At 27.8% G+C, this 16720-nt stretch overlaps 1 protein-coding gene across 9 annotated transcripts; it reads left to right on the forward strand.

Moving 5' to 3' along the window:
- The first annotated feature begins 1575 nt into the window (after window positions 1–1575).
- On the forward strand, window positions 1576–15539 carry LOC126916596 (monocarboxylate transporter 9-like). Of its 9 annotated transcripts, none has more exons than XM_050722549.1 (9): window positions 1591–1866; window positions 1963–2066; window positions 6877–7063; window positions 8812–9082; window positions 9759–10003; window positions 11399–11702; window positions 11853–12080; window positions 13217–13411; window positions 14727–15539. In XM_050722549.1, exons 3-9 carry the CDS (start codon window positions 6983–6985, stop codon window positions 14909–14911), a joined length of 1509 nt encoding a protein of 502 aa, XP_050578506.1. In that variant the 5' UTR covers window positions 1591–1866; window positions 1963–2066; window positions 6877–6982; the 3' UTR covers window positions 14912–15539. The 9 variants fall into 9 exon arrangements, with proteins under 9 accessions (XP_050578511.1, XP_050578506.1, XP_050578508.1 ...); XM_050722551.1 differs by having other exon boundaries at window positions 6884–7063; XM_050722547.1 differs by having other exon boundaries at window positions 1591–2066; window positions 6795–7063.
- The last annotated feature ends 1181 nt before the right edge of the window (window positions 15540–16720 follow it).

Below are 16720 nucleotides of genomic sequence, written 5' to 3' on the forward strand. Positions count from 1 at the left end.
GTAAATAATATGAAGGTTAAGCGTCAGCTTGTTAGATATAAAATTATTGCTTTTTCTGTTTGTCATTTAATAGTTTTAGATATGTAGAATCCTAAAATGTAAGTCTTAACTTTAGAAATCCAGCGGTTCAAAAGTCACACGTATGTAAGGCTGAGCGTTTTTAATACGTTTTACACATTACTTTGATGCCTCTGACTTTGAGTGAAGATGCTAGTGTGTACAAATGCACGTGGCTGGTAGCCATATAGGTAGGATAAGTCAAATGTTTCTATATATTTGCATATGTTTTGCAGATGTTCGGCTTGTTGGTGTAATACGATTCAGTTGTCTTGCAGAATGCAGGTAACAGCTTCTTTCAGTTTATGCAATGCGTTCGGACTGTCTGCATATGTTTCCTAAGTTTTTTTGCGTTTGTTCTCATTTTATTTTCTTTCTTTTAGCTTTTTCTCCTTCTGCTATTTTTGTTGTTGTATGTTTTTATATAATACGGGATATGTAAAGTGGAATTTGTATAATTTGCAACTTCCAAGGGAGCGACTATTGTTTGCGGATATGGCCTTTTGCACACAAGAAAAAATTGATCGGTTCATGGAAAACCGATGAAATTGTATAATCGATCAGAGAATTGGTCGTTTTTACCGCAATATTGGTCGAATTAAGTGTAATTCCGGCTACAGTTGATTCAGTTTCCAAGAAGAACACGCGGTTGCCTTTAGATAAAGTCATCAAGAGATTCCTCTGCTTTATCAAGTAAAACAATCGCCGTATGATTTCACTACCGTCGAGAGGTGATAGTGGATCACTTTTGATTAGAGAAATTAGGGGGAATTTCAGAATCAATGTACGATTGATGTTCAAGTAAGTTATGTAACAGTTCGATATTTTTCTATTTTTGTGTTACTTATTTTCTACTTGAATGTTGCTATTTTTATATGATTTAAGATTCAGGAAAATTTGCTTTCTTGTTTCAATTCGGGAATATGTGCTGACTCCACCTCTGCTTTGACCGATCTATATTATGGATTGTATTTCGAACTCATAATTTTCTCTCACTTTTTCCCCTTACACCTATCTCTATATTCACATTCTAGATTCTGCTACATTCTCAAACCTGCATGCGTACCCCATTCTCTCCTCACGTTCCGTCTCTCTAATTCTCACTTCGATCGTTCCATATTTCCCTTATTAGTTTTGTTCCTAATTTCTCGTGGACACAGTATCTTAAGTTAATAATAAAGAAATTATATATTTCAAAATTAATTAATTAATTATCTCAACTAACATAATAATTTTATTGCGTAATAATATGATTAACGATAATCACTGTTTTGGAACTTATATTTTCTTCTAAGGCTTAAGCATTTACAATATACGTGACAATGGAAAAGATTAGTTGCTAATTATTCTGAATATCATTTTGCGTTTATACTTTGATTGTTCGTGCGGTAAAGCACGTAGAACCGCACTTAAGGCCAACTTCAAGACGAGCAGTTTGTGTCAAATCGGCAGCGTTTGAAGAACGGAGATGTAAAGTTCTTCTGTCTCACAAAAGAAAGACACATACATATGTATTTCTCTGTTCTTCCAGCTCGCCGTTGTTGCGGCAAATTGCCGCAAGCCACTCGTCTTGAGCTGGCATAATGATGCACGTAAATGAAGCCACAAGTCAAAGACCAGGCTCGGCTTAGAGTCGAGTCACGAAGCTGGTCTTTATCGGTTGACTTCCCTTCATCGAGCCCAGTCACAAATAGTCCGCAGCTCTGTTCGGAGTATACGTTGCTTATTTTTGTGTTTCATTCGAACCAAGACGCGACGCAGCAGCTACCAGTGAAAAGTTTCCAAGAATGCGTTCGACCAGGAAATACGGTAATCTCCAGTGAATGAACACAATAGGAAATTGCATTCGTTGTAGTTTCAGTTATCTTAGTTGATAGTTACGTTCATGAAACGCGTTTTTAACAGTGATGATAATCTAAGTGCGAATTACAATGTAATCGCTTGATGTATCGTCATAATTCAAGCAATGCAACGAGAAATGAGAAACTACGTATTATTTCAAAGAAATTGTAAGTCTATTCTCCTTTTTATTTTCTCTGATTTCCGTTCTCTGTCATAAATTTTGTTATGTTTCTCTGTAAATGGTGATTCGCAACCCAGTTTTTTCATAAATTCATGTATGCCCAAATGTTTGTGCAAATGAATTCATATACAAAATTTCTTTCTCTTTCATTTTTGTACTGTATTGTTACTGCATCACTTGTACTGTACCGTTAAGAACACTTCTATGCGTTCACAGCAAAATAAGTAATGATAATTTCGATTATTCCTGTTTTTCGAAAATTGAAAATTGTTTTGTATATTCGTAGCTAAAATTAGTTTATTTAATTTCAGTCATCTTTTTGTGTATCGTTGTTGTGTTTGTATATTATTTTATTATTGTATTGTATGTATATACCCAAAGTAAAATAAGGATTAGGAATTTACTAATTTATTTTAAATTTGTTTCAAAACTACACTGAGTCAAACATTTTACCTTATTAACAAATTAATAAATCATAAAAACTGTAATAATTTTACATACGAAATATATATTATTGCTATACGTTGTTACACTTTTGATTATAAATAATTAATTTATCTTGGTTTATCTTCTTAGCTAAATAATCTTTACTTTTTAAATTTCATTTATCATTGTTTATTTATTTTATTATTTTATTATAATTATTATTAGTCATTATTTAAAAGAATAATGTTACGAATTATTAAGAGAATCGGACACATCTAAATGTAAGAAAAATATTAATATCAATAATAAAATATAAAACAAAAATATCAATAATCAGCGAGTCAGGAGGTCCTATATGTCCTTTTACAACTGACATGTCCATAACTTCCTTTCTTTATAACTAGAATCTTTTATCTATTAATAATAAAATTTCATACATCGTAATATCATCGAATTTCTATAAACAAAATATGTTTAAATAATTTAAAATTTAGTATACATCTCGTTATTTCATCTTACCAATAATTTCCATAAAAATGATATACACTCGAATTTCATTTTCTTTGAAATAATTTAATTATCAATTACTTCTCAATTATAAATTATACTTTTTATTGTTACTTATTATGAAATAATTCATAATGTTTGTTAAGAATTAATTATTTTTAATATCTGTTATATTATAGATTACCAACGTAAACAAAATTTTAAAAATATTTTAAACATTCCCTTAAAATAATTAAATCTTGAACTCAATTCCTAGTAATAATGCAATTACGTATTACAAATTGTACATTTTGAATTAAAAGGCCATTCCTAAATCAACATTTATTAAATATCTTGCTAAAGAATAAAACGCATAATCCAATTCAATCCAATTGAACGCTTAAAGCTAAGAAAAAGTATTATCAAGTGGCCATTTTCACTTGGGTCAAATACTTACCTAGTTGGACAAACTAGTAGTAACGGGGCCATCAAACCATTATTAAACAATAGGCTAAACTAGGATACACGATGGAGAATTTTATTCTTTGTAATTGAAGCACTTGTCATTAATATCATCTTATCGCGTTTAAAAGCGTGCGTTTAAGATTTTTTCACTCCATGCATAAGTACCTATCAACTAATATATGTATAACTGTCTAATATCTATCTTATCTAATATCTATTTTAGAGATTCTGAATTTATTTAAGAGACAAAAGATATTTATTGGATCATAATGTTTTATGTTAAAATTAATAGTAAATTAAAAATTAATTTTTTAAAATACAAAGTTAAATAAATCATATAACCAGGTTCAAGTAGTAGTGTTTATCAGAATTTTTCCAATTATATTTTGTGATTATACTATTATAGACTCATAAATTTTAATATATGAACATTCGAATAAATACAATCATTTCATAAAATTATCCTATTGCAAAACACAAAATCTTTACAGTTTTGTTCATCTCGTTAATTAATTTTTTGGTTCTTATGTACATCGAATGAAACATAATTCACAAATAAAAATTAAAAAGATAATAAATAGCACATTTAATAAATAGTTAAGTCAAGAATACAATATATGATTCTCTTGTAAAATAGAGGAGATAGTTTTTATTTTAAGAATATAATATTTAACGAAAGTATCATTCGCTTAAGTCATGTCTAACTTCTCATATATTTTTATAAAAAATGTATTTTCATGTTTATTTGATAATGTAACATATTATGTATGTAGTAATATGAATGGTGATAAATATTTCAATTATTTGTTAGTTATAAATATTTTTAAAGATATAATACACGATAAACGAATTTTTCATTAACTATTAATTATTATATCTCATTTATTCAATATAATACTACAATATCTGATATAAAATTTTTTTAGAAATATTTTATTAATATTATTGATTATCTATTTGTATAAAATAATATACTACTGCTCATGCGAAATATGCTTATATCAATACAAATACTTCAAGAGTGTATTAATGATCTTTTTAGTACAATTCTAGTATGTTTTCTTACATTTTTTTTACTCGTATTTACATTCTTTTTTTTGATATTAAAAGACACACTACAATTAAGATAATAATAAAGATTCCTCACTGCACTTATCAATTATCAAGTACTATTCTATCGTATCATCATTATCAGTATAAAAATATACATATGTACTCTCATTCCCCTTGATAATTTTCTTAAGAGACAACATCTTTGGTATCTAATGTAAGTTGTATAAAAAGTGTTGAACTATTTCATCTCATAAAGATCGGTCAAATGACGTATTAAAAATATCATCATATACGAATAATCATATTAACTCGTATATAGAAATGTGTTTAATAAAATAATCACTTTCTATTTTGATCGTTGAATTATAGATAATGTTAAGAAGAACCATTCATCTGAAGTGTTCTAAAATATAAATATAACTTCTTACAAACTTTTCCGTTATTCTGTTATCTACTATAATTTGTAGATCTTACGTTTTACAGTATCGTACGAAGTATTCTGTCTGTAATCAAGAAAACAATATTTTATGAATATCAAACAGAACGTTGGAGCCAAACTTAAAGATAAGTAAAAGATAAAGTATATAATATACTGTTCCTCAAACAGATACATTGTTTGATATTGTTCTTCAAAAAAAAAAAAGAGTAATTTGATTTTCTGACAGATAAAATTTTATCAAAATGAATTTTAGTAAGCATGAAATGCAACAAAAATATTTGTTTATTATTATAAATAATTTTTGGTTATCCAATCCTATAACGTATTTAAATAAATATAAATTACATAAATCAAAAGAAATAAATTTAAAACATTAATTTAAATATATTAGTGCTCGGTATATAAAGTACGCATTATAAGAAAATAACATAGGTTGAACATTATAATAATTTATAGACTTAGTGTTTTATTATTTTCTTGATTACAAGAAAATACAATATTAAAACAGACATATTTTCCTCAATAATATTTAATATTTGATATTATATCGTATAGGGGAACGTACATTAATCTGAGCCTCATCACAGATTACAGATTATGTATGATATGTAAAGTATTTAAGATACTTATCGTTATTATATTCGATCTCTATTTTGGTTACATTTTAAATAAAATCCGATTAATCTGAAAAGGTGTCTATACAGTTTTCATTTAGTAAATTTTAAAAGATCAAAACGGAATCGATCCAGAGATAGTCATTATTTTTGCGTGTGCATGAATCAATGTGTATGACTTTGTACAAATATACATACTTTATTCATCATTTGAAATAATATAAATTTCGTCCTTGAATGCTGTTTTTTCCTGTTTTAGAGTTATAAATACGAAAAGTAAGTTACATGAGAGATAAAGTAAATTATTTTAAATTATGTGAAAGATTAAAACACGTACAATCACGGTAAAAAGTATTCGTACAGTAATGAAATTCAACAAAAATATCATTCGTTAAAAAAATTTTAATAAATAAAGAACGTCTACATATCCTAACGAATCTGCAGAATAATTTTCATGAAAGAAAAGATGGGATATCTATATTCTTTGTGAAAATATTAACAAATATCTAAAAAATGGCAAGCAATAATGCGGAATAAGTATTCCTACAGTTACGGTTTAATGGGAAAGACTAATAAGACTCATTTATTACGCATATATTTCTACCATTTTTTAAATATTTGTTAATATTTTCACAAAGAATATAGATATCCAATTTTTTCTTTCGTGAAAATTATTCTGCAGATTCGTAAGGATATGTAGACACTCTTTATCTATTAAAATTTTCTTAACGATGTTCTATAATATTTTATGTTGAAATAAATTACTGTACGAATACTTTTTATGGTAATTGTATGTGGATTTTATAAGTGCATACATTTAAATGTATTTATATCTGCTTTCATCAAATAAATTCCTTAATAAAGAGTTCCTTACATCTTTTGCTGTAACCAAATAACAGAAAGGTTTCTCCAATAAGGAAAGTAAATTTTTTAATTTAGAATAATAATAGGATTAATTAAATTTGTAACTGCCTTGTTATCGAAACGTAATTTCACAATTATATCTAGAAATAATTTATATATTTTACCAATTTGAACAATTAAGATATCGATTAAACAGATGCAGACTGACTCTTCTAAAAACATTTTTAATTAGAAATTATGAACACGTAATTACGAATGCAGAACCGAGCATCACTGACTGTTCAAACAGCGGTACGGTTCGATTTTTCTGTGGTTATGGAAGTTATGGAACTGTAAACAGTTGGTATATACACATGTCTCTGTGTAGAGGTAGACGTCTAATACTTATCCAAGCTAGCGCGTATCTTATCATTTACCCAATCCGTCTTGTATTTGGCCGACACGTTAAGTTTGCAGTCTGCGATCGACTCCAAGGCACGAAAGAAACAAAGGATCGACGCCGCACGCTTGTCATCCCTATAGGAATCGTAACGTGAAAGTGGAAGCAGTATCTCGATGATAATCGATAAAATGTCACGTGGTGAAGCTGATAGAGGTTGGGCGTGGATAATCGTCGCCGCCGTGACAATCATTAATGTGAGTTTCCCCAGTTAGTTTTCTGTTTTCCAGTCTCCTATACAAGATATAGGCATAGAGACATCGCGTGCTCTGAATTGATTTACCAGATACATACATATGTACTTACTATGAGACATATTCCATACGCATGTGTTTTTGTTTAATTTTCAAAATGTAAAACTGAAATGAAACAATATTACGGTTTATCCTACGTAATAATATCATTGATTTTGAAATTATACAGTACCAACGTATCTACATTTACGGTTACATTTCATTCAATGCAAGATGATGATAATTATAAGAAAGATGTCAGTGAATTGGAAGTGTAACGACACTAGTAGTTTTACCTGGAAACCGTGGAAATTTAAAAAATATTACCATTTTGTCAAAAATCAATTATTCTTTAATATATGTTACAAAGTTCGATATTTTCAACAACTTTTTTCTTATACATATAACCGGTGGTCGACCGTAATTTTCGACCTATATGCAAAAATATCCCACCGTTTGGCGTTTTAGTTAGTTAGTTTTCAAACTAGATTGAGTTAGTAAGTTGATATAGTAGTGACTAATCCGGTTGCCGTGCTGTTGCAGCGCGCCATGAAGCGATCAGCCAGCGTTGTTTATATAAATGCCAATAAGGGAATTCACTGCGCTCGGCCGCCCCGCTGTGTCGTCAAATAGCCGATTTGTATTATAATACTAACTCAATCCAGAACTGAATTTGAAAACTAAGGCCGGGCAGCAGAATATTTTTCTGTATAAATCGAAAACTAAGACCTTGTATGGAAAATAAACTTGACAGACTTGAAAGATTACACTAAAAGCAATTGTTTCGTCACTTCCTTTCTCTTGTGTGTTTATTTGTATAGTAGATATCAACAGCGAGGATTAGTATGGAAGTATTGTACATATTGTATTGTATAAAAATATCTATATAACATAAAGTAGAAATACAGCATAAAATTATATAAATATTCTGTGAAGTAGATTCATAAATTATTTATGATTATTTTCCCTCAAAAATTGTAATACATAAAATATCGATACATCTATGAAAAATGCATGATTTACGGTGATATTTCTTAAATAAATGAAATAGCTTCTATAATTAAATAAAATTTAATTAAATTAAAATAATATTTGATAAATTGTAAACAATATAGTTATATGTAGAAAAATTTATGTTTGGTTTGGACTATGTTCAACTATATTATTCATAAACACTCCAAATAACATATTCTGTTACAAGCTCAAATATAGGCTCAGCTAAAATATAACATTACTAAAATATAAAACTAAAATAAATTTATGATGTATGAGGTGGATAAGCCTCAAATTATTCAATTATTCAATTAGTCAATTTATTGTCTGTACTGTACAACTCAGCTTATCCTCCTTTTCTTTATACTGTATCACACTAAATCATGTTATTAATGCGAGAGAATATAAATGTATTTATCAATATTTAATTTGATATTAAATAAATTATACGCACAAATTAAATTGTTAGACAATATCTAAGTGTCAAGCATGAACATTTATTAAACTGAGATATTGGCAAAACCGAATCTAGTCCATATTTATCAAACACGTGCAACAGTTGTTATAAAAACCTACTAAATTAACAGATTTTTGCATTTAATGTAAAGATTATACTGTTATATCATAAAATAATTTTAAATGGCTTGAAACGATTTTATTTTACTACATATGTATGTGGATACATTTCTAACTACTCGCTAAAAATGAATATGTTATAGCTGGCGATACTTCCAATACAGCAAAGCTTCGGTCTAATCTTTAGGGAACGTTTCTTTTTACTTGATATAACCGCCACACAGACATCGTTAATTGTTCATTTGAATGGTACCATTACAAGCAGTCTAGGTCTGATAAGCGGTCCAATGATGAAGAAATTCACGTTTCGAAAAGTTGCCTTTCTTGGTGGTATTACTGTTGCCACTGGAATTTGTGCGACTGCGTTCGCAGTCTCTCTCCCCGCCATTATTATCACTTATTGTATTATCGTCGGTGAGTAATCTCTACCGGATGTTTGCTTTTTTTTTTAATATTCATAAAACAGCACATTATTCTCGTCATGTACTTGACTTTATACTTATAACGTTATGTGTGAGAAATGAAAATGAAAGTAGATTAAAATAACATATTTCTCTCGTATTATATGTTTGCAAAGAATAGACACTATGTACATAATTAATATCACAATTTTGTGAAAATCAATATGATGGTGAATTTGTTAGATAATAAGTAGTCAGAGATAGTAGTAATAGATAAGGAATATCTACACAATAAATACATCTTGAAGAGTACTTAAATTGAAATACTGTTGCAATGGACTCTAAGATAATCATCTCTCTAACACAACTAAATTAGGTCTTTGAAACAAAAAATCATTAGTCTTTCCATTAACTTGTGAGAGAAATTAATGATGACTGATAGAAAAACATTTTCGGATTGTTTCTTAAAGAAGATACATTTGTAGTAAAATTTGAAATTAATTTTACCGAAAGAAGTATATACCAATATATATTTCCTTTCAGTTTGAGTTTAGTTAAAGTACAATGTTGCATATACGCAATATTGAATGTGAAAAGATTAACATTTTTGTAGATGTTAAACGTTATTTTATTAAGCTAAAAGATTCTACCGAGAAACATAAACATTGATATTAAGTCGTAATTTATAGGTATCGGTCATGGTATCATGTTTCCAGCCACGAATCTCGCGATGAACACTTATTTTCGGAAAAAACGAAATGTGGCTATGGGATTGTCAGTAACTTTAACTGGCCTTGGGCCTATTTTGATGCCACTTCTAATAGCAAAATTATTGGAAAATTATGCTACCACTGGGACTCTTTTGATCATCGCAGGTATAGCGATGCATTCATTGATCGGGGCAGCGCTATTGAAACCATTTAAGGAAAGAGAAGTGAGTTTAATAAGCGTATTAGAAGGATAATGTGTATGTGTTAAGAGGACATTGAACGATATATTTAGTACTTGAAACTAGATTGTAATTTCTTAGCAATTATAGTAATTCGTCTTTCACAATTAATTGAAATTTATATCGACTATTCACTTCCTTTAAACTTATTTTTTAGTGTACTTCTTTGACAAAAAGCAGCTTAATATATAGTTGAATTAGATTATTCAAAAACATTAATAAAACGCTTGATATGAACTTTGTATATAAATTTAGGAATGACATCTGACATGCAAATATTACGTCTGAAAATGATTATCTCAAAATGTTTCCTCCTTTTTATCGGTCATTATGTATGCATTATCATTATTTAGTTGCGATTGATACAAAATTTCATTTGATTTTATTGGGACTTCATATCATTATATACGTACACTGAATATTTTTTTTCTAAGAGGACCGAAAAAATGACAGTAAATATAGGTACAAAACAAATAGGAAATAAAATTAAATACACGATACATCATTGAATTATCATTTTATTAACATATACATATACGTTTCTATATACGTTTTGTATAAATCTTTTCTACTTCTTTATACAATTAAATTATGAAACAGGAATACTGCGTTCATAGCAATTTTAATACAATAAATTAAAAGCCTAATCTCTGCGGTCAGACGAATAAACATGAATTATTTGTAAAGTTACAAATGGTATTTATGACTTTATGCACTAATTTCGTACGTCCAACAGTTGTGTAAATAATAATCATGTACACGTGTTTTTACAAATTAATAAGTTAAGTAATACGTAACAATAATATATTGATAGACAAATAATTCTATAAAAAATATTTTACAAAAATACTGGAGAATAAGTACAGAATAGTATTTTAATCTAGCTGTGTAAAATGTTATCTTTATGTATAATTGAAATCTAAAATTCTTATTTTTAACAAAATCTATTTAATAGTAGCCATATAGGCAGAGAAAAAGGGTTGGTTTTCGTTTAAGTATATATCTTTCTGCAAGCATTTTTATATGCATAATATATTTAAATTGGAACTTTATAATTTTGATCGTGTTTACGAGAATATTTTATTATTCATGATTATCAGATATAATTCATTGATTATGATTGCTAGTAATTATTAAACTATGAATGTTTATGTAAGTCCTATTTTTATGTACATAATTATAAAAATGTAATTTATATAAATATTTATTGCACACAATAAATACACATTATAATCAGTACTTTACTACTTTTCGTATAATAGTTGCATAAACATCTGCTTGCTTAAATATAGCCATAATACATCCTTTATTGTTCACTGTCTTCTTATTACATAGAGATAACAATGATTAACGTTCACGGTCAAGTTTAATTTGTAATAGATTACAAGTATAACAAAGGACAATGACATCACGGCATCTTCCGCAGAGAGCAATGAAAACGGTATACCGAAAGAAATCAAAAGATTAAAAATTAAAAACGTAACTGATGTCAAAAACGACGGTGCTAACTTTAAATTATTGGAAGAACAATTGGAACAAAATACGAGCAATTTTGAGCAGAATTTATCAGAAAATGTGAATAGTGAAAATAGCAAACGAGAGAAGAAGTCGATTTTGGGAAAAATAACACAGCATATGGATCTTGACCTTTTAAGGGATAGTCGTTATGTCGCCGTCATCCTAGGTAATACTGCAGAAAAAAATTATTTGATAAATGTAGCTTTTTATCATTAATTAATTATTTTACAAGTTCATTCAATGCAATATGTAATAAGATAACATAAGAATTAAAAAAATAATTATTTCTTCCTCTTAAAGATTTTATTTACGACAGGTATGGGAGTGTCTTTAGTCGCTGAAACAAACTTCAACATGATGATTCCTTTCGTCCTGACTGAACTTTCTGGTCTTGAAAGGGATTCGATCGCAACTGTAATGTCTATCCAAGCTGTGTCAGATATTACCGGACGTCTTTGCATTCCACTCCTTGCGCACAAAGCTGGTTGGACATCCAGGAACCTTTACGTGTTGTCTTTAATAGGATCCACCATTGGAAGGACCAGTACGTACAGCAACGTAAAATATTCGAAAATGAGAAATCGACTCCTTCATGGCAACGAATATACGATCTGCTGGGTGGGTTGATTTCAGCTTTCTGGTAATCTGCATAGAACCAATAGAAGTTACGAATATTGGTTCTACTGAAGCGTTTATGAACGAATTGTTTTATTTTTCTATTGATAAGATTTTGATAATTTTAGATTTTATTGATGTTTTTATTGATGTTAATATTTTATATATGTTTCTTCTTGTACTATATATAAAAATTTTATTTCATAAATCTCTATGACGTTAGAACTTACATCTTGTTGGTCAGTTCATACGGAGGGTGTCTCAACTTTTTTCGCAAAACGGTGTCGGCTTATTCTATGAGTAAAAATATAATAAGTAACAAATATCATATAAACATAGATTCATAAGTGCTTTAGTAAAACGTTATAATGAAAATACCAAATGACAATGAATCGATTTTTCATTTAGATATCATGGTTAAATGAGCATTACCCACAATAGATATCATTCTCAGAAATTCACTTTCTTATTTCGTCCTATCTCAATAAATAAATCGCTTATTCTTATCAGTTTAATATGCCCATTTTGTTAAGCTCTTATATAAAAGTCTACTAATTTCAGTAAGTAACTTTCCTTTTTCTCTTGATCCTGTTATATTGTTTTATCTTCTTTTTATCTTTCTTTTACTTTTTTCTATTTAATCTGGTTTCAGACGATCTACATACGTATGTATGTTCATACAATACATTTTTTCTTACTTTATGTATAAAACATATTTACTAGGTTTGACCATAAAAAACTGCGTCAGCTTATATATAACAAAAAAGATAAAGCAGAATAAAATATTTATCACTGCCAACATACGAATAAAATTCAATATTTGCAAAGAATAGATATTAATTTAGAAAAAATATTAATATTAATTTAAGACAAATTTATAAGTTAGAATAGAAAAATAATAGTCGTATAAATGTACAAAATATTTACATATACCAATCTGTATATGTAAACACATAAATAAGTAAGACAAATAAATAAATAGTACATTATAAAAATTTTATTAATTGAACGATTAGCAGATAATATTTTATAAAAGAAATTCAGAACTAATATCGTTAATTTCAGTATTATCAACGTGGGGCAGTACGTACATTGTGGTAATCGGCGTTACATTAATTATTGGAATCGCTAAAGGAACGAAAGCTGTCTTCCAAACGCTAATAATTCCTGACTATGTATCTCTTGACAGACTTCCAGCTGCATACGGGATGCAAATGGTTTGCAATGGTATATTATCTATTGCCATAGGCCCATTAATAGGTAAAGAACAAAGTTCAATTTCCTTATTTTATATTTATTTTTTAATACTTTTTTATTGTTCACAATCGCATCAACTATTTCGCAACTGTATCGCAACAAACTACCTTTATTAATTAATTTACTTTTTATAGATTAACTTTTTTGTCTGATTAAAAATTATAATTGATACTATTCCCTGGTAATTTTTTATGCATGTCGCTGCTCTTTAGAAACTTGTTTTGTTATTTTGTTACTACTTCAATTATTACTTTTCGTTATCATCAGAGATTTTTCTTTTATGCAATAATATTATCTGTACGCGACTACCGTATAAATAAACAAATTGTAGTTTCATTCATAATGAAAGTAAACGAAACTTACGAAATTAATTTTAATTTTAGATAGAAAATAAACAGAATAAAACTGGCAAACAAGTTTACATCGAGTCTTGTCTCACCTGATTTTATTCTTCTTGTGCTTTTCTTTCGCATTTTCTCATTTTGACCCACATTTTATGCCTCACCTCGATTCGCTTAGCGCGTTTTCAGTGTGCAAATCTCAATGTGCTAAATACTTTTGCTTTGCTGTATGTATAAAAATATGAAAAGGATTGTTAAATTTTTACATCTTAAATATGTAGAGTATTTTCCTTATTAGCTATCTTCCGTACGATGGAAAGTTCAGAAATGCTTCACACAAGAATAAAAATATATATAAATAAATATATCAAAGAGTAACATATGAATACTTATACAACTCGGCGACGCGAAATGCTTGACTTCCAATTTCAATCAACTATTATCCCGTACATACATTTTGCATACGATATAAATGTGTAATCTGACGAATGTTTCGTAAAATAAAAGGCAACCCATATTTTTCAACTAAACGATATTATGTGCACCTTTTTTCTCATTTTCGCGTATTGCATGTAACCAATAGTGATTGAAAATATTTAGATTTCCATAGTTCCTGTATATGAAACGCAAACTGTATATATATTTATAATTATCGATTCATTATCAAAAATAAAATGCACAATCTTTGCAATACATTATACGATACATTACACAATTACTTTCATTATGAAATATTAATACATTTTTTATTAAAAATTCTGTGAAATACAAAGCAAAATACATCGTGTAATACAGTTTATTATATTATTAAATTTTCAAAGCTAAATACAGTATGTGACCGATAGAATGGATAGAATTTATTGAATAGAATACATATGTACAAATATTAGTATCATAATGCATCTAGAATACTTATTAATGCAACTAGAAAAATAAGCTTCTGAATTATTATTAATTTTTTTGTTTTAATATTTAAGGTTTAGTACATGACCAAATGATGAGCTACGTAGGCGCACTCCATTTCACATCATTTTTAAGTTTATCTTGTGTTGTTTTATGGTACATGGGAGGACTTTGGACATTTAATAAAAGCATTAAAAAACATGGTGTAAAAGAAGAAATGTCTCAAATACAAGAAAATTGCCCTGAATGTAATGTATAAGCATTTACAACAAAATTTAACAGATGAAATATTTAGTATAGTATTAATAAAATAAAATGGTTAAGTATCTTCCACGAATATAATGCAAAATTTAGGCTTCGTGATTTCGAAGCATAATATGGAACATTGGAATCGGAATAATATTGCAAGGATTAAAAAGAGGATGTATTAGTATTAAATGTTTATGTTCAACGACGTGCTATTTAATGTTAAGTTATTAAATCAAGCTATATACGACTGATTCTCATATAATGTTAAAGACTCCTCGAGTGATGAAAAACTTAAATTATTTATAAGTGTATATTTGTATAATATAGTTTTATGGTATATTACAGTTTTTTAATAAAGCCATATAAGAGACAAATAGATTAACTCTGTTAGAATTTCTCGTTTGATTTCTGAAAAATTGGACGTTATCCATCTGATAAAATCTAATACTAAAATTGAAGATCTTTCGGAAAACCATGTTTATCAGTTTGTCTTTTGGATGACTGAATTAATAATATCACATAATGTTGTCATAAAATAGTTATTTTATTTTGCTATCAAATTTTATGCTGTACGGAGCCACGTAAAAACTCAAAAGAAAAAGAAAAATAAACAGTACAGTGTTTGCAAATACACTATATTTCTTAAACTTCTTACTTTATTTTCCTTTACAATTTCAAGACTACGAAAAGATTATAGAAGTTCTACATTTTATCACTATATAAAATATCACTATTTTATCTACTAATTTAATTAGAATCTGATTTCACAAGAATAATAAACACGAAAAATTAAACAGAATTTTTGAAAGAATAAGAAGATCGTTGCCTTTAATATTATTGAATGTTTAAGTATAAGTTTAAGTATAAGTACAGAAAAAGCTATATTAATCGCGATGTAATTACTATTTTAAAAGATTTTTCTGTATTAAATAGATCTTCTATTAAAAAAGATAATCTGATAGTAAGCATGTAATTTTAATTAATCAATAGCAACCACATTATTATTAATTTGTAATCACCATTTGAAATATTTACACCGAATTTAAAAATAAAATAAAAGGATGGAATAGAAGAGCTGTACTTTAAAGTAAGAACGTTATAAATGTGTACAAAATATTACTCGCACAGTTTACTTAATTAAGATTAGTCATAAAATATTTATTTTTGTTATCTGTAATCTGTAATATTTTTGTTGCATTGGAAAATCTCTAATTGTTTCATATGTTAAAAATAACTTTCCTAAATTAATGATTTTAAATTCCGCTTTTTAAAAACAATAATTATAAATTATAATTAAAATTTTGCTAAATTATGTTTATCCTCAACATCTAAATTCCTGTTTCGAAATGATACAAACCAATATCGAAATCTTTCATTTCACAAATTTTCACAAATTTTCACAAATTTTAGACATAACATTTTTGTGCTGTTTTAAACATTAGCACTTAAAGAAAGAATGGCGGTGATTTGTAATTGACAAATATATTTTTTACTTATTTATTTAAAGAAGCTTTATGTAATTACGTAAATAATACAATTATCATCGGCTAGATTTATACATAACAATAAATTTACGAACCAGTATATATAACATTCTTACTTTAATATCTCTACTTGATATTGTTTAATAAAAAATGATTCGTACGATAATTTAACAATAAATACTTTAAATTATAAGTTGAAATTATATCAATAAAAACTGATATGACATCAAAGGTCCTGTTGATATGACATCAAACCTGTGTTATTTCGGAATTTATGATTTTCGGTATTGAGTTTTCCACGATACAGTTATTTTATTAGCGCGCGTTTCTGCCGA

Source organism: Bombus affinis, chromosome 5 (genome assembly GCF_024516045.1).
Source record: "Bombus affinis isolate iyBomAffi1 chromosome 5, iyBomAffi1.2, whole genome shotgun sequence".
Taxonomy (NCBI): domain Eukaryota; kingdom Metazoa; phylum Arthropoda; class Insecta; order Hymenoptera; family Apidae; genus Bombus; species Bombus affinis.

Excerpts from the sequence above, each read along its gene's own strand:
- LOC126916596 (XM_050722547.1), top strand. The coding sequence starts at position 6,983 with ATGATAATCGATAAAATGTCACGTGGTGAAGCTGATAGAGGTTGGGCG. Across the intron at positions 12,081-13,216 it reads ATCCACCATTGGAAGGACCA|TATTATCAACGTGGGGCAGT; the intron begins GTACGTACAGCA and ends CGTTAATTTCAG. Across the intron at positions 13,412-14,726 it reads TGCCATAGGCCCATTAATAG|GTTTAGTACATGACCAAATG; the intron begins GTAAAGAACAAA and ends TTAATATTTAAG.